We start from the raw sequence: 19,549 nt of genomic DNA on the forward strand, positions 1-19,549 counted from the left end.
TGTGTTCCGATCTTTGACAGCTCCAACTCAGCGGGGGTTCGTGGTGGTCCACACGCACCTAAACCCCCCCGCGCATCACCACCAGCATCATCATCATCATCATCATCATCCCCTCCTCCTCCTCCTCTTCCTCTTCCTCCGCCTCGTTCCTCCCTGCAGTCACGCGGGCATCCCGCTCAGCCCGTGTGTTTGCGTGTGTGCATCCCGGATGCTGCTTACCTCACCGCCCTCCACCGAACGTCACATGAGCAAAACAAGAACAAACACGGATGGTCGACATACGCCGTGTGTCCGAGGTGACACGCGGAAAAAAAATACAACCTCAATAATGAATGAATGAATGAATGAATGAATCCTTCTCCTTCCGTCGGGCCCTCCCTTCTGCTGCTCCCACGCCTCGTCTCTGTTCCTCAGCGCTGACTCTGACAGAGAGAGCCGAGTATCATGTTTGCAAAAAAAAAGAAGCGAAAACTGCCCTGCTACGTGATGACAAAGCACGCAGAAGCACGCAGAAGCGCGCCGTGCGGGCCCGACTTGCCGAGGTTGCGGCAGAGCGTGCATGCGCACACCGTCGCGGTGCTGATGCTGGGAAAGAGGGACGGTTGCCTAGCGACGGATTCCAGCCCCTGCTGCGGCAGCAATTGAACTAAGCAAATAACCAGATTTGTATTTATACATGATGCGAAGTTACACGGGACTTAATTATCAGCTCAAAACACACGAAGCGTGAGAAACTGAGAAACTTTGATTCACTGATGCAGCTGTGTTTAGGCGACATATACTTTACACACTGGCAGAGGCGATTCTAGAGTCTGTAGGGGCCCTATAAGCAAAAATTTCAACCAGTGTTCATCACCATTATGTTACAAATAATCTGACACCAGTGAAAAATGTATGTTTTTTTTTTTTTCAAAATGAATGAAATAACATGGAAAACCTTGTAATTAAAAAATATAAATGTAAAGAACAATAAAATACTGTAAATAGCTTTTTTAAAACTATCTAAACTTCGTTAAAAAATACATTACACTGTAAAGAACCCACATTATAAAACAATATAAATACATAGAACAATAAAATACTGTAAATAACTGAAAAAACATATATAAACGGAGTAAAAAAAGATATGCATCACACTGTAAATAATCCTCTTCATTTTCCAACTTGCAGAACGATAACTTCACACAGGTTAAAGTGAGGTGGGGCCCCTTTAGGGAGGTTTCCTACTGAGATGTCATTGCAAATCGCCCATTGTTGTTTAAGGGGGACGGGGAGATGGCTGGTCACTGCACATTTCAGTAAAAACAGCCCTCAGGCTCAGAGTGTCGGGGGGCCCCCTATCGGCTCGGGGGCCCAAGCAGTTGCCTGCCCTGCCTGTTCACATGCTGCGCCTCTGTTCAGATACAGGCCTCTACCAAACGGTTGAGACGTCTGTTTATAATAAACCAGGTTTGCATAATTCATAAAGTACAACAAGAACAAGTGACATTAAATGTTAGTGAGTTCAGCTTGATGCATTTTTCAATGAGATATAGTGACTTAAAGTGTGGTCGACCAAATGGTTGAGTAGTACCTTAGAGGGTTAAAGTAATACTTGAGTAAAAGTCTTAAAGTATATGACATTTACTGTTAAATATCAGCAGAGCCTTGGTGGCTCAGTGGTAGGACGAGTTGTCTTTCAACTGGAAAGTTGTGGGTTAAATTCTTGGCTTTGCTAGTTTATGTGTCCTTGAGCAAGACACTTAACCCCATGTTACAGTGTGTGAATGGGTATCAAAGCTCATCAAAAGTAGGTAAAACTCAATATAAATACAGACCATTACCAACTCTTCTTATTCTAGTAACAAAAATAGTTAGAGGAAATGTAGTGGAGTGAAAGCAAATGTTGCTAGAAATATAAATAACATTCTCACGTGTACAATTTTGCATTTTAATTCAGCAAGCAGCACAGTCTGCAGTCTACGTACAAAGTCTAATGGCAGCGTTACAAAGACACAGAGTGTCAGTATTAGAGGAGCACAAGTAATCACAGTCGTTGTCAGAGCCCTGCAAAAAACGAAAAACATACGCCCCGAACACAGGGTCACTGTCGAGTCAGACGTAGCTATTGCGCGGCGGTGTTTAGTAAGAGATACAACAGGCACTTCAGATAAAAGGCAAGAGCCACTACATCACTTCAAAATAAGGGACATGGGAGCAGTGCCGTCCTCCCAGGCCCCCACATCCTGTCCATTCACTTGCTTTTTTTTCCATCATTCTTTAATCTCTCCACTCATCCTCTCATATTGCACTTATCTCGCTGACCGTCGTCCACGTTGTCAATCATCCATCTATTAAAACCAAGCCTGTTTGTGTCCGTTTGAAAAAACATCACAACAAGTCATTAACACAAAGAGCAGGTTTCCATTTTCTCATATTCGGTACAAAGGGAATGTTCAGGTCATGGCCACAACCTGTAATGGTATCTAATGCATTTTGATGAAGCACACTATTAAAACACACACAGTAAAGTTATTTATATCAACATTTCGATCTCCGTGTTTGGTTTATGACCTCTCTGTGATGCTGCACAGAAACACGCAAACCCCTGTTTGTTATGTGTCACTGCAGGAAAGGGATGATAATTAGTTTGAAATGATTTAATGACAAAAAAATGCGAGTGCATTCCTCACCAAAACACATAATTCAATCCGCTCCAGAATTTCCAATGAATTTCCATCTACTGAATCACTGAGATGCCCAGAGCCTCTTGAAATTAGGAAGAACGGTACTGACATTTTGGGTCAAAGACTTCAACTGGGAGAATAATTAAAGGCGCCATATGTAAGAATGTGGCCAAAAAAACGATTACCACACTCAAATTCAAAATACCGAGGTCTTTTAGATTTGGTTTTCTGACGTAACTGGCAACCCGCGGTTGCTCGGCAGCTGAGACTCTACTGACTGCAATGATTGGTAGACGGCGGTAGGTGGCGCCACATGCCAAAACATGATTTCAAAACATAAACATGATTTGCAGTCTGCAAAATATTTTTTTTTAATGCAAATATTTTGTCTGTACTGTTGTTGTTGGTGAGTTCAGTTTGTTATATGAACATTATTCCTGAGTCTCTGTGACATATTAGGAGGATTTTACGGCCAGTTGCTTTAGATTTATTACATAATGCACCTTTAATAATATGTTTTTTTAATTTTTTTTTATGACAACCTCTTTCTCTATTATACTGCAAACGCTCAAACATTTGAAATGCCTGGGATGGCTCTACTATAAGCTGAGGTGCGATGTTCTACAAAAGTTCTACAAAACCGTCAGACAGTGCTGCTGCAGGGTTTATACTGTGGTGATAAGCTGGATTAATACAAGCTGTACTAAACATGGTGGAGACTGACTCTCGCATTAAGTCGTGCAAAACTCCACCACTGACCAGCTCTTGTAACATCAATGTGAACACAGTAGATGTTGCAGAAACATATTCATTGTGAAATAGCCCACTATCCCACAAGAATAATCCATAAATTATTATTTTTCCTGGCATTTTCTTGGGAACACACTCGTAAAGTGAGTATCAACTCTTACGGTATAACACTTTTTTTTTTTTTTTTGCAGATGCATGTATTTGACACGGAGCCCACCAGATGGAGACAGAGAGCATGTTGTACTGTGTTCCTCCTGCAGCGCTGATGGTCTCTTCAATCTGTATATGCACCAGTGTCACATCTAGAGGAGAGCACACTTGGAAGACTTTTTCCCTGTACTGCTGGTGATTTTCACTTCTCGGCCCGTGGGTCCCTGTCAGAGGAGGAGAAAGAGACAAAGAACAGCAATTACAAATGTACGTAAACATGCATCAGCTATTCCATGTTCGTGAAGAAACTAATGGTTCATTTTGGGCACATTTTGCGTGACAAGTCTCTTCTGACTCACTGATTTCTTGCTGTTTTTCTGTAGTATGTCACGAGCCAAAGACAAGAACGACTGAAGATGGGAAAACAAAAGAGTGAGAGTCACGGTTAAAGTTCAATTGTCTCCTACAATAACAAGCCGTTCATTAATGGATGAGCTCTGGAGCGGATGTGTTTATGTTGTGACTCACCTCCTCGACATTAATGCTGGACTTTGCACTCGTCTCGAAGAACATGATGCCGTGATCTTTAGCCAGCTGTTGACAACAGACACATACTTATAGTAAGTCAGGATACGAGCAATAATCACTTCCTGCTTCTTAACTGCAACACATTCAATGATGGGACATGAATAACAACACATTATCAGTCGCTTCTTCAAAGAAAGACGCCCCATTTCAATTTAAAGGGATAGTTCGGAATTTTGGACATAAGCCCTATTTTCCAACTCAACCGGTGTGATGGAGACGTCTGGAGACGTTTTCAAGAAATTTCATTCAGTTCTTCTAGTTGCCGAGTTCGCTGGTGCTATGGCTAGCGCAAGTCAATGATACAAGTTAGCATGGCATTAGAAACACTCATACCGACTCCACAGTGCACCCGAGGCAAATCAATTGTAACGGCAGACTATCGATGTACATATCTGTGTTGATAAAATTTTTGAAATAAAACCAACCTTGCAATTTGAAGGATTTATGTCTCAGCAGCAGCAGCGCGTCATACTTCCTGTTAGGCTATGGCAGCGGTGGACTGATTCCGCTGCTGCTGAGAAAGTAGTCCCTCAAAAATGGATGATTCATGCGATACGAGGTTAGTTTTGTTTCAAATATTATTCTATCAACACAGATATGTACATCAATAGTCCAGTGTTTTAATTGATTTGCCTCGGGTGCACTGTGGAGTCGGTATGAGTGTTTCTAATGCCATGCTAACTTGTACCATTGACTTGCGCTAGCCGTAGCACCAGCGAACTCGGCAACTGGAAGAACTGAATGAAATTTCTTGAAAACGTCTCCATCACACCGGCTGAGTTGGAAAATAGGTCTTATGTCCAAAATTCCGAACTATCCCTTTAAATAATGTTTTGCTCGATAGTACAATTCATTAATTAATTAATTAATTCATTTATTCATTCATCTATGTGCTTGCTGCTCTCTGAACGACTAATTACACCTCTTCACAATCCAAAACTGACACAACACACGCGCTGTAATGAGGTTCCTCTTGGCGTCGCCTCACCTTTTCTCCCGTCTCCTTGGAAACCTTCCGCCTTGCCTCGATGTCGCACTTATTGCCTAGCAACATCCGGCTGACCCCGGCAGACGCATTCTGGGGAAAGGAGGGAACACAATTACTTGATTAGCACAAGATGACTTTGCGCGCTTTTTCGGGTGAGTCAGGGGTGTTTTGGCTCAGAGGCCGGCACACGGATAAAGAGATTAAAGGGAACCAGGAGGAGAAACTTAAACACCAGATCAGACCTTGAGAGGCTATACAAGAAAGCTGTTTGACGGGAGGGTGCTCTCTGAAACTGTTTTTTATTCAGTCAAAAAAAAAAGTAGTGTATTTAGTGTATGTGGACGCTGACTCTTTATAGAAATTGCAAGTTGCTATAAAGTCTTAAGCAGGTTTTGTTCCCAGTTTATGAGCTTGTGTGAAGGTTTGACGTTCACTTTAATAAAAAATAACTGGCTTGACAATAGGGTTGCTTGTCTCTATGTGGCCCTGTGCAGAGGCGCAGCTTGTGAACAGGCAAGGCAGGCAACTGCTTGGGGCCCCGAGCTGATAGGGGGCCCTCGACACTCGCAGAGCCTGAGCGCTGTTTTTACTGAAATGTGCAGTGACCAGCCTCCTCCCCGTCCCCCTTAAACAACAATGGGCGATTTGCAATGACATCTCAGTAGGAAACCTCCCTAAAGGGGCCCCACCTCACTTTAACCTGTGTGAAGTTATCGTTCTGCAAGTTGGAAAATGAAGAGGATTATTTACAGTGTAATGCATATCTTTTTTTACTCCTTTATATATGTTTTTTTCAGTTATTTACAGTATTTTATTGTTCTATATATTTATATTGTTTTATAATGTGGGTTCTTTACAGTGTAATGAAGTTTATATCGTTTTTAAAAAGCTATTTACAGTATTTTTATTGTTCTTTTCATTTATATTTTCACAAACTTTTTAATTACAAGGTTTTTCCATGTTATTTCATTCATTTTGAATTTTATTTTTTACATTTTTTTAACTCTTTGAACTACATTTTTCGTTGGTGTCAGATTATTTGTAACATAATGGTGATGAACACTGGTTGGAAGGAAGGGCCCCCTGGGAGTTTTTGCTTAGGGCCCCTACATACTCTAGAATCGCCTCTCGCCCTGTGATGGACTGGTGATCTGTTCAGGGTGAACCCCGCTGTCAGCTGGGATTGGCACCAGCGGTATAAAGCGGAAGAAGATCGGTGAGTGAGTGTGAGTGGTTTGACAATCATCGGGTCAAACACGTTGAACCAATATTAATGAGAAAGTGCTCCAAGTGCATATAACTGCACCTCTGCTGACCCAATGCCCTATCACACCGTGTTAAAGAGCGAAGAGAAAACACCCATTCCCTTTTTATCAGATCTGCTATTAAATATAATGGGTTCTTACTTGCGCCATGCCAAAAAAAAAAATCCATAAAACTTGTTTCAGTAGTTTTTGCATAATCCTGTTTACAGCAAACCGACAGAGTAAGTAAAAAAAGAGGTAGTGACTTACTATACATGAAGGAAGGAAGGAGGTGACTAAAATATGTTGCATGACTTTGGATGAATGACCCTTTGTGCAATGGCTGTTTTGATTGTGTTTCTTGCTACACTGAGTGAAGAAGACTCGCGTGACTAACATGAAACCACCTGACTATGACAGTCAATTTTTTTTACGCATTTCCTGGTTGTCTTTGCCACGGCTAAGAGGAAGCAGTCTCACTTCTCTGATGCTCTTCATCCAGTTCTGAATGTTTTCGAAGGACTTCTCGTCTGTGATGTCGTAGACAAGGATGATGCCCTGACACAGAGGAGGAGGAGGAGGAGGAGGAGAGTTAGTCAAAGGTACAGAGCCAGAACAAAGTGGCAGTGATGTCAGGCTGATTATTCTGTCTGCTTGTTCCACAGGCGCCCTGTGCTCACCATGGCTCCTCTGTAGTAGGCTGTTGTAATGGTCTTGAACCTCTCCTGCCCTGCTGTGTCCCTGCACACACACACACACACACACACACACACACAGTCAAACAATGAGCACTGATGCATGCATGCTTTACCTTATTCATTTTAAACTTCACATTCCAACAGAAATCGATAAATTAAGAAATTGGCTGTTTTAGCGAGTGCACTGACATGACCTATCATTTTCTTTGGACTGAAGAAAATGATCGTTTGGATCGATTCAGATCATTTTAGATTGGGTGACAGTAATCCAGCGTTACTTAATCCTGCACCTGATGTTTCATTCAGGACAGCGGGTCCCCAGGACCAGAGAAACCCTGCATTAGCAAGATACAGAACTCGATATTACACCAGAATTGTATATATCGATTTTATTGATATATCGCCGTACTTCCTTGTGCAATACGATGATCGATACACCGGGCAAATATCGATATTTTAATGAACAAATTTCACTTTCAATTTCACTTGCCAGGCGTCGCTGCTCAAATGAATGAGGTGAAACTATGGCGGTAGATATCTCCCTGAAGAAGATAATGGTGGAAAAGGCAACGTTAAGCGATGCCCCATCCATGTCCAATACATATAGTCTATGCACTTGTTCTCTATGTTGTGAATAAATAGATCAATCCTGCACTTTTAACTTTTCGTGGACGTTTTGTTTTCTTCAGTTAGACAGACATTGTGATGTATCACTATATGATCGTCTTGCAATATATTGATCATCACGGAATCGCTGTATCGTGATATTATCGGCGTCGTGGACCATGTATTGTGCATTGTATCGTGAGGTACCCTGTGATTCCCACCCATAGACACGGCTTTTACCAGAGGACTGATAGGAGGGGACAGGATGTGACAGTTGTACTTTTTTCAAAACTCAAAGGCCTCGTCTCGCTAGTTGTTCGCGAACAGCACCTTTAAATTACTGTGACAACACCATCAAAGGGTTAGTTCAGGTTTTTCTTTAAGTGTAATTGCCTGAGGTGCTGAAACACTAGCAACACTAACTTCTCCACGTGCCGCCATGTTCATGAACCTGCCTTGGACCCAGAAGTTTGCTCTCAATGAACATGGCCGCCACTAAACAACAATCTCAATTAATACAACTTACGGCTGTTCAAGTCTATGATATCTTAAGAATGTGTTTGTTTTTCTGCTTTTTCTAGCCAAACAGAAGATTGTGAACGGCTCACTCCCTGCACCAAAGCCCACAACAATGGACTTGACGATTGTCTATTTCTACCATCAGTAAGTCCAGTGTGTTACTTTTTTTTAACTTTTGTATTTTGAATACTTTGTTCTGATCTGTGTCTCTGCAAGCTAAAAACACTGATTTCTATATGGATTTATGTGCTGTTCACAAACTCTGCATAACAGCGACATTAAGGCAAACATATTCCTAAGATATCGCAGACTTAAAGTGTACGTTTTATTAGGTGAGCCTTTAGTTAGTTGGCTAACATCTGTTTTTACTTATGTCCATGCGAGCAGCCATGTTTTCAGTGAGAACAACAAGAAGAGTCCGGGGCAACAGAACTTTACAGTGTCGTGGGGTGGTTCTCTGTGGTGGCCATGTGTGATGTGAATACTTGGACAATAAACCCCGTCATAAAGTCCCAGATTCGGAGAACAAGAGGGAGGGTCTTCTTTCTTCTCAGACAAATAAGGTTGAATCAGGCAGAAAACTAAAAACTATCCCAGAAAACAACCAAAACGTGATCTCTTACCAGACTTGAAGTTTCACTTTCTTTCCGTCCACTTCAATGGTTTTTACTTTAAAGTCAATGCCTGGGAGATAAGAAGAGAACAGGAAAGAGGAGGGGGCAGAAAATGAGTTAAATACCTCAGACATGAACTAAACATCATCCCCCCCCACCCACACCCACACACACACACACACACACACACACACACATAGCAGAATATATAGGTCACCCTAACTATGGGGTGGGGACTGATTCATGGTTGATGGTGAACCCCCTCAGTGCACTGCATTCACATCCACACAGAGACATAATGGACAGACATAAACTGGCCTACGGGACATTTTCTTTCCTGCTGGATGCAAATGGATGGACAGACAGACAGAGAGACAGACAGACAGAGAGACAGCGAGGGGCAAAACGAGGGGGGGTGTCCTGTGCAAAAACCCTGCACGCTCGAAAGCAAACCATTCTTCTGGGAACGTGGAGATAGCAAAAGAGATAGGAATGAGGGTGGGTGGACCTTCTGAGAGCAGAGAGAGAGAGAGAGAAATGAGATCTGAGGAGAGATCAGGGAGAGAGGGTCAGGAAAGAGAGAGAGAGAGAGAACAAACGTTCAACATGGAGAAGGAGGAAAAGAAAAAAGATGAGAGACAAAATGAAAACAGAAGAGGAAAGAGAGAGAGAGAGGACAGACTAGTTCAGACACGAAAACAGACTCAGAAACCAGTTAGTGCAGTGTCAAGCATCAAATAAAGACAGAAGAGAAATGTCAGCAAACATTTGACTTGATCATGAACCAAGTTTGAGAGAGAGAGAGAGAGAGAGGGAGAGGGAGAGAACAAGAGAGAGGCCACTGTGACAGAAATGTCACACACACACACATTCTTGTACTTACTGCATACTGAGGACCGGGTAAAAGTGCTGGCAAAGTGAGGACCAGCATTTCCACTTTATAAATCAACACAATTACAAATATCTACTTCATGAATCACATCTACAAAGAACTACTGGTTGCAGTACCATAAAATGTCTGCAGGTGGAGCCCCAGAGCAAAAAGGGCTGGAAAACTTTTTAGATTTTTTTTAATTTTTGGTCCAAAATTTTACAAAAACATCATACTTATACTATGTCCACCAAAATTGAAAAAAAAAATGTACCCAAAATTTTTGGTCCAAATTTGACAAAAACGTCATTGTATATTATGTCATCCAAAATTTGAAAAAATCTTTGACAAAATTTTTTGGTCCAAAATTTGACAAAAATGTCATACAATACTATGTCGTCCAGAATTTTAAAAAATCTTTGACAAAAATTTTTGGTCCAAAATTTGACAAAAACGTCATACTATACTATGTCTTCCAAAATTCAAAAAAAATCTTTGACAAAAATTTTTGGTCCAAAATTTGACAAAAACGCCATACAACACTATGTCGTCCAAAATTTGGGGAAAAAAATTTACCCAAAATTTTTGGTCCAAAATTTGACAAAAACGTCATAGTATATTATGTCATCCAAAATTTGAAAAAATCTTTGACAAAATTTTTTGGTCCAAAATTTGACAAAATTGTCATACAATACTATGTCGTCCAAAATTTTAAAAAATCTTTGACAAATTTTTGGTCCAAAATTTGACAAAAACGTCATACTATAATATGTCGTCCAAAATTTTCAAAAATCTTTGACAAAAATTTTTGGTCCAAAATTTGACAAAAAACGTCATACTATACTATGTCTTCCAAAAATCAAAAAAAATCTTTGACAAAAATTTTTGGTCCAAAATTTGACAAAAACGTCATACAACACTATGTCGTCCAAAATTTGGGGAAAAAAATTTACCCAAAATTTTTGGTCCAAAATTTGACAAAAACGTCATCGTATATTATGTCATCCAAAATTTGAAAAAATCTTTGACAAAATTTTTTGGTCCAAAATTTGACCAAATTGTCATACAATACTATGTCGTCCAAAATTTGAAAAAATCTTTGACAAATTTTTGGTCCAAAATTTGACAAAAACGTCATACTATAATATGTCGTCCAAAATTTTCAAAAATCTTTGACAAAAATGTTTGGCCCAAAATTTGACAAAAAACGTCATACTATACTATGTCTTCCAAAATTCAAAAAAAATCTTTGACAAAAATTTTTGGTCCAAAATTTGACAAAAACGTCATACAACACTATGTCGTCCAAAATTTGGGGAAAAAAATTTACCCAAAATTTTTGGTCCAAAATTTGACAAAAACGTCATAGTATATTATGTCATCCAAAATTTGAAAAAATCTTTGACAAAATTTTTTGGTCCAAAATTTGACAAAATTGTCATACAATACTATGTCGTCCAAAATTTTAAAAAATCTTTGACAAATTTTTGGTCCAAAATTTGACAAAAACGTCATACTATAATATGTCGTCCAAAATTTTCAAAAATCTTTGACAAAAATTTTTGGCCCAAAATTTGACAAAAAACGTCATACTATACTATGTCTTCCAAAAATCAAAAAAAATCTTTGACAAAAATTTTTGGTCCAAAATTTGACAAAAACGTCATACAACACTATGTCGTCCAGAATTTGGAAACAAAAATTGACCCAAAATTTTTGGTCCAAAATTTGACAAAAACGTCATTACTATACTACGTCTTCCAAAATTCAAAAAAAATCTTTGACAAAAATTTTTGGTCCAAAATTTGACAAAAACGTCATACAACACTATGTCGTCCAAAATTTGGGGAAAAAAATTTACCCAAAATTTTGGTCCAAAATTTGACAAAAACGTCATAGTATATTATGTCATCCAAAATTTGAAAAAATCTTTGACAAAATTTTTTGGTTCAAAATTTGACAAAATTGTCATACAATACTATGTCGTCCAAAATTTTAAAAAATCTTTGACAAATTTTTGGTCCAAAATTTGACAAAAACGTCATACTATAATATGTCGTCCAAAATTTTCAAAAATCTTTGACAAAAATTTTTGGCCCAAAATTTGACAAAAAACGTCATACTATACTATGTCTTCCAAAAATCAAAAAAAATCTTTGACAAAAATTTTTGGTCCAAAATTTGACAAAAACGTCATTACTATACTATGTCGTCCAAAATTTGAAAAAATCTTTGACAAAAAAATGTTGGTCCAAAATTTGACATATTGAGTATAGCATGTTATAGCAACCTAAGGAAGTGATTTCAATGAAAACAAAGTGAGGACCGGCCAAAATGTCCTCACTCTGTCAAAATGACCTGACTTTGTTGGTTAAAAACCCTCACTGGTCCTCAGTATGCCGCAAGTACAAGAACTCCCCCCCCCCCCCCCCACACACACACACACTGTAACAACTCACCGATGGTTGAAATATAAGTGGAGTTGAAATTGTCCTCAGCAAACCGGATGATGAGACATGTCTTCCCCACCCCGCTGTCCCCGATCAGCAGCAGTTTGAAAAGGAAATCGTACTTTTTCGCCATGGCTGCAACTTTTTGTTTCAAAGTTAAAGCGCGACTCAGAGGTGGGGAAAAGTTGGAATTGTCCCTTTAAAGTAGATCCTCGTCATTGACGCCAGGCGATAAAAAGCAAAAAACAACAACAACTGTTTTCTGTGTTAAAGAAATAAATGCAAATAAAAAAAAAAGTTTTGCTGTATCCAGTGGAACTTCTTTTCCCTTTTTTTCTTGCCCCCTCTGAGATTTTGTCACCGGTAAATTCCGATCCCCCTCACTGCGTCTGTGATCTGCTTAGATAAACACACACAAACAAAGGTTTGGATCGTCTAATAAACACAGCGCGGCTTTTTCATCCGTGAATTCACTCCAGGTTCACGTTAACACAGTCACAGTCGCTCCATTACAAACAGACCGGGGTGGATACGTGTATGTCCAGGCTCCAACTTTGCTGTCGGCCCAGATCCGCTCCAGTGCTACGTAGTGAGGGAGTGCTCTCACAGCGTGCACTTACAAAGCGTCGACACTAGATGGCGCCATTTGACTGGAAAACCGTATGAAACAATAGGTTTAGTCATTAAAAAAAAACAGTTTTCACAGACATCTGCAATTAGCACACCAACGTTTGAGGTATGTGAATGTTTTCACAATAAACATTACCATTACTTATCTTCTACATTAAAAAAACAAAAGTAATGCTGACATTTGTTGTCGATGAAAGTGAGAGTAAGTAGAAGAAATGCGAATGCAGCAACTGTAAAAGTTCAGGCCAGTTATTCAATTAACAAAATGCACACAAACAATTTGTTTGCAATCAAGAAAAACTTTAAGTATTTTTATTATTATTATTATTATTATTATTTGAAACAAAAGAGAAGTTCTTTGATTTTTCAGCTTCCCAAATGTCATAGCTTTTCAAAGCTTCTTGCTTCTCCACAAAATAAATAACATCAAAATAATGTTTTTGTTTAGCAGGCGAAATGGGACATTTATGGATGTTGTCATTTTGAGGTCAAGGAAACACAAATTGTTCACTATTTCTTGACATTTTATGGACCAAAGTTTGCACAAAAATGTTTTATATTGATATTGTGTGTGTGTGTGTGTATATATATATATATATATATCAATCAAAGTATTGGCTGCATTTGTACACTGTCTACTGAAGATTACTAAAACACAGATACATTTAGTTTTAATTTTATGTAATGTGTAGTTAAAATAAACACAACTATCCTCACAAAACATGTCATTTCCTCTTGAAGAGCTTGTGATACAACTGGATGTTTTCCAACATGCATTTCATATTTTCCTGAATATTTAAGGAAATACAGAAGGTGTTTATTTATGTACAACTATGAATATGTCGATGTTATTTTATGCTAGGTAAAAGTCTTCTTCTACTAAAAGTTATTCTGCTACTTTCGCACTTCTTCCGGGTTTTACGGTCACTCACACAGTTTCCGGTCCGTTGCTAAAAAAAAGCCCTCTTCCTTTTCCGGCGTCGATCGTCCACATACGCAGACATGCCTGTAAGTAACACTTCACTCTCTGCTGTTGTCATTTATCGTTAAATTGTGTCTGAAAGTGTTGAAGTTAACGCGGCGAAGAGTTGTGCTTTGTTTACGGGGGAGAGAAAGTGAAATCCATGTGGCGGAATATTGTTAAACGACGTAAAAACGCGACAACATGGCGAAGGACCACGTGCTCGAGCAGGCAGCGCAGTTAAACTCCGTGTTCACTCTCTGATATAAACGATTTAAACACCGACATCAGTGATTTTACATCATTCACTAAGAAATAATAGTGAAGATGACGACAAATAGTTTGTAAGTTACAGGATGTGGGTCAAAAAAATTGTGTTGAATCTCAAGTTGTGTAGTTGTAATCTGAATTCAATGGTTGGTGAAAAAAACAACCTTGTTTTTTAATGTCAGCAATCACTAAACGGTAAAATCATTTTCTTTTTGAATTATCAGCTATTAATATTATTGATTGATCGGTTTCAGTGAGGCGATTTTTAGCAGCAATAGTTGTTGTTTAAGTTCCTCCATAATGTTGAACTGAAAACATTGGGTTTTGTGGGCAGAATTAATATTTGACATGCTTGTTTATGTTTCTGTAGTGTTAATATACCAGTATGTAGATGCTCTTAAACCGAAATTATGTTAAATGCCAAAATATAATTATCTAAGAATTTATTTTAAATTCACTATTTAAAAAATATCTATATATTTTTAATATATGAGCACATTTCTTAACTAAGATGCCAAATTATAGTTATTTGCTTGCCTTCATGAATAGAAACATTAGTTTTAGTGGTTAAATGTTGTGCTTGATTAATGTCTGCCGGCTCATATTTGGGTATAAACAGGTGAATTCAACTTTGTCTGTCAAAGTCAGTGATCAGTTGCAGTTGGATTGAATACAGCAGATATTCGATATGAAATAGTAACCCTAACCAGCTTCTTGCTGTTTTAATGTAAGGGCAGGTCACACTAAATACATGGCACTTGTACATATACATGGTTCCTGTATATTACGAATGTGTTCCAATATGGTATTTGTGAAATAATGATACCATATGGTCATTGTAGCATTGCTAAAACAAGTCTAATGCTGGTCTACAACTTTGCACATTGCTTTATATGGACTGAACAGTCATTCTTAGAGACTCTGGATACATTTGGATACATCTTACTTATTTGCTACACGGATGAACAAGTTTAATACAGTATTTGTTTAATTATAACGGCTAAATGTTGTCTGTTTTGTATGATTCTGTCCTGGATATTTGCCTTTGTGTTGCCCTTTCACTGACTTCTTCGTGAACTGGGTGTCAACTAAGGCATACATTGACTCTTGTGGTTGTGACAGAAATGAATCGCCTCTGATCTATTTCTACACAATCAACTGCAAGCACAAACGGGTCTAATGGTGTACTAAGACCTTTTCACATTACACTGGATACTGGATAAACTTGGAACATCACTAATGTCTTGTCTTATTTGCTTTTAGCTTGCAAAGGATTTGGTGCACCCCAGCCCCGAGGAGGAAAAGAGGCGACACAAGAAGAAACGTCTTGTGCAGAGTCCCAATTCATATTTTATGGATGTCAAATGTCCAGGTCAGCCGCTCTATGTGCTTACCTGTTCAAAGCAGGGCTGATGTTTTAAAAAAATTTTTTTATTTGAGATATGATATATTGTATGGGGTATAGACCATTTGATGTATCACCCCTTATGATCCAGCAGATGGCGCTTGTAAAGGTTTCCTACCATAGAGACCCTGTTTGGGGACCTGTACAAACCAAGTGACTTTGTGTTGCCTTTATGTGTTGCCCTTCCACTGTTTCATAGTGATTGGGGTGTCAAATAAGGCATACAGCAACACTTGTGTCCATCAGTGAAAAGAGCTTCAAGCGACTCTTTGACACAAATGGCTGCAAGGACATACTCGGCACATTTTTTTATTATGTAATGGTCATAAATTGTTCAGCTGCTGGTTGGTTTGTTTATATTTTTCTGTTGCTGGTTTGATGGGATGTCATTTAAAATAATTTGTGTGATTATGTGCCGTTTGCAGGCTGCTACAAGATCACCACAGTGTTCAGTCACGCTCAGACTGTAGTGCTGTGCGTCGGCTGCTCCACGGTCCTCTGCCAGCCGACAGGAGGGAAAGCTCGTCTGACAGAAGGTACAGGACAAATGTTACATCGCATTCTGTAACAACAACTTATAACTATTCATTTAATTATAACGGCTAAGTATTGATTCATATGATTCTGTCCTGGATATTTGCCTTTGTGTTGCCCTTTCACTGACTTCTTCGTGAACTGGGTGTCAACTAAGGCATACATTGACTCTTGTGGTTGTGACAGAAATTCATCTCCTGTGATCCATTTCTACACAATCAACTGCAAGCACAAATAAGACCTGCCTTTTAATTTATACCCACATTTCTTTAGGTTTACTGGAGCCAAGTACACAAGGAAATAATTGCAGGAGAATAGCTTGTTAATAAGCATTCTGATAGATATGAGAATTATTTCACTAGTTCAAGTACGTTGATGAAATTATCACAACGCTGCAACACCCACTCTGTCCTCTGCTCTGCTGCCGTGGTAACCAAGGGCTTCTGAATATGTTGTGCTCCGAGTTACTATGGGTGCAGCTGTGATCTTTGGCCCCAACACCACTGTTTGTAGGTGAATCAGTCTATGAAAAGGCAGACGATGGCACCATGTTCCAATGAGTCATAAACCCTTACTGCAACAATCACTGGCTCTATACTCTTAATGTAAATCTAAAGTTCTGTGGAGTAAATGTTAAGGAATGTATGCAGTTTAGTACAGTATACCTGCAACAAAAACACTGCCTCAATTTAGTTTAAACATGCTTAATGCCTTAAGGTGAAATATCTAATTTTCCATATAAATGAATTACTATTATTTTGTAAATAAGCAAATGCCACAATTCTGTGATTCCTGTTTTTAAAAATTTAAATTGTTTTGTGTTGGCATGTCGTTTACTAGTTTGGACCGATTTGTAAATCAAAAACACACATTTAAACTTTGTGAAATGATGTTGATCACACTTTAGCTGAGGTATATTAAACTGACTCTTTCCTCATTGACGAGTCTCTGTATCTTTTCCCGTAGGGTGTTCATTCAGGAGGAAACAGCACTAAACGCACCAGACTTGGCTGGACAGCCGTTGAGAAGGAGACGGAGTGAAACTTGATGTCGGTCAAGTTAACGCTGCCATGGAGCTGACGCAGCAATCGGAGAAATGGAGAGTGGGATTAAAATCATCTCTGTCTACAGAAATGTTTGGCCTTGTTTGGACTCCAGCACTAACACATAACAATTCATTTTAATCTCTTAATGAACAGGGATTATTTTGTTTTGATCCAAAAATATCTCACCCAGTTGTTTTTAATCTCTATAAAGGCTGTGACAAAATTTGTCACGTAAGTCTTAGGTCATTCAAAGGCCTCAGAGTTGTTATCAAGTGAAAGCTGCACTCCGCATCGTCCAAGTGTTATGTGTTGGTGCCGCTTTAACGTTCAGACTTAAACATAAACGTCTGCCAAGTTAGTTCCACACTTAAGTAAACATTTCATTTTAAGTAGAAGATGATTTTTGATCAGTGTCTGCAGTGTCAGTGCAGAGCCTCCCACTCTGAAGGAGAGGTTTGATTCAGGGAAAGATTTTGCTCCCGTGTTTCCCGCTGCTTGTAAAACACAGTGATGTGACACGTAATGACATAACAATGATCATTGAGATTATGCATTCATGTATGCTTGTGAGCTTCCTGGCAAAAATGATTGTTAGGGGCTTATTGTTCAGTTGCAAAAAAAAAACAAAAAACTAGCTTGAGAAAAGTGGATATACTTGACATAAATTTGTGTCTACTGTTGACTTCTCTTAAAGCCCTATATGCATGCAGGTTTTTCAGTCTAATAGCATGAATTTGTATACTTAGAGGCAATATGTGAGGAGAGGAAATGATTTAGTGACAACTTTCTTGTTGCTATAGTGATATATCTTGTGTGGCTAATGATTTGATACAGCTTACAAATAAAATCTGGAAAAATGTAATTCTGGTGTGCCTCCTCATTACTGAATAAGTCATACATGATACAATTATGTACAGTGCATTAATATTAAGAAGTTATTTGAAAGGAAATGGTGGAAAGTGTTTCCCAGACCACAAGCCAAAAGATTTACTTGACTTAAAAGCAGAATAAAAAGCTTTATTTATCAAGAAAAACTCATAGTTCAATATTATTTAACAGAATTATAGCCCATGTGTAGGTTTTATTTTATTTAATAATTGCTTAAGATTACATTGAACATTTTAAGCTGCGCGTAACAAATATAAGTTCAAATAAGTTCAAGGGAAGTGAGTCCTGGCATATTATTTATCTTGTGCATTTCCCGACAAGCAGCAACTTCATTTCTTTAATTATATCCGGTTACTTGATTAATATTGGTGTTATTGGACAGAAACTAATGATTTTCAGTAAAAAACGTATCAATAATTAAAAACCTAAAATAATCCAAAGTTCCAGGAACTAGAAAACACAAAAACCTCACCTGATTGCACAACAATGAGGTGATTGCATTGTTGCCTGTTCCACTTCTGAGTGTTGACCTGCTGACATCAGGCTGCCAGTGAAGTCTCAGCCTGTCGGATATAATTAACACCAGCGGAGTGAGGGTCTGAACCTGAACCCTGTCCAAAGAGGTCCTAACAGACAGATTCACATGACTCAGACAGAACATGGTGTATGTTAATATACCCACTGGGAAATGGCTGTTTCTGTGGACTCATGAATGTCTGAACACAAGGTTTAAAAAATCAATAGACAAAGAAAAAGAAGCACTTATTGAGGCGTACACTTTAAGCATAAGCGCAAAGTAAATGTGCCCTTATTCCTACACTCTTACAAATAAAAGTGCTATGTAGACCCATATAAGGTTCTTCGGCTTGTCCTCATAGGAGAACCCTATTTGGATGGTTCCACCAAGAACTATTTTAAAACCTTTTATTCAGGAAAGGGGTTTTTAAGGGTTCTCTGGATCAAAATGGTTCTTACTGGAACCATTAGTGTTACCAAGAACCCTTGAAAAACCCTTTCTTCGGGAAAATGGTTTTTCAGAAGCAAATGGTTCCAGGTAGAACCTCAGCCCTTGTAGAAGAACCCCTTTGGAACCCTTATTTCTAAGTGTGTACTTGGCGCACTATAACTGACGAAATAAGCAAAACAGTGCTATGTAGAACCATATAAGGTTCGTCGGCTTGTCCTCATAGGAGAACCCTATTTGGCGGGTTCCACCAAGAAAATGGTTCTTACTGGTTTTTCAGAAGCAAATGATTCCAGGTAGAACCTCCACCCTTATGGAACCCTTATTTCTAAGAGTGTAGCACATGACCTGTCCAGGGATTTGAACCAGCAGCTGGTTACAAGAATAAACAGAAATTCTTTCTTTTGACAGGGATGAGACAGATTCTGTGGAGAACAGATGTCTGGTCTGAGAGTGGACAGTCGGTCAACATCTGCACACACCTGCTCTGAATAAAAGATAAACAGTGGAGCAGTATCCTGCCAGCCTGTAACACACATTTCGGACATATCCCAGTTTCACAGTATTCTGAAGCTTACTCTGAGGTAGCTTGTCAGACGACTGATTCCTTCTTCCTTTGGACGGTTGCAGACCCCTGCTTTAAAGCCTTAAAATAAGACAGAAGCCTCACTTAATGAAGGCCGCCATTATGAAGTGTCCTGTTTGTA

At 38.9% G+C, this 19,549-nt stretch overlaps 2 protein-coding genes across 2 annotated transcripts; one reads left to right on the forward strand and one right to left on the reverse strand.

Annotated features, from left to right (window-relative positions):
- Nucleotides 1-3,583: 3,583 nt before the first annotated feature.
- On the reverse strand, nt 3,584-12,277 carry rab13 (RAB13, member RAS oncogene family; the record flags this gene model as incomplete). The annotated part of the gene is made up of 8 exons (XM_083886439.1): nt 3,584-3,790; nt 3,926-3,976; nt 4,095-4,160; nt 5,143-5,232; nt 6,867-6,944; nt 7,067-7,127; nt 8,833-8,893; nt 12,154-12,277. 8 exons carry the CDS (start codon nt 12,275-12,277, stop codon nt 3,719-3,721), a joined length of 603 nt encoding a protein of 200 aa, XP_083742565.1. The 3' UTR covers nt 3,584-3,718.
- A 1,468-nt stretch (nt 12,278-13,745) lies between these two features.
- On the forward strand, nt 13,746-17,846 carry rps27.2 (ribosomal protein S27 isoform 2). The gene is made up of 4 exons (XM_083899280.1): nt 13,746-13,782; nt 15,269-15,377; nt 15,836-15,946; nt 16,911-17,846. The coding sequence occupies exons 1-4, from the start codon at nt 13,777-13,779 to the stop codon at nt 16,937-16,939; spliced, it is 255 nt and encodes an 84-aa protein (XP_083755406.1). The 5' UTR covers nt 13,746-13,776; the 3' UTR covers nt 16,940-17,846.
- Nucleotides 17,847-19,549: the final 1,703 nt, after the last annotated feature.

Source organism: Microchirus variegatus (assembly GCF_963457635.1).
Source record: "Microchirus variegatus genome assembly, chromosome: 1".
Classification (NCBI taxonomy): Eukaryota; Metazoa; Chordata; class Actinopteri; order Pleuronectiformes; family Soleidae; genus Microchirus; species Microchirus variegatus.

Bases quoted from the DNA above. Each gene is read 5' to 3' on its own strand.
- rps27.2 (XM_083899280.1), top strand. The intron at 15,378-15,835 runs GTCAGCCGCTCT...TGCCGTTTGCAG, and splicing joins TATGGATGTCAAATGTCCAG to GCTGCTACAAGATCACCACA. The intron at 15,947-16,910 runs GTACAGGACAAA...CTTTTCCCGTAG, and splicing joins GAAAGCTCGTCTGACAGAAG to GGTGTTCATTCAGGAGGAAA.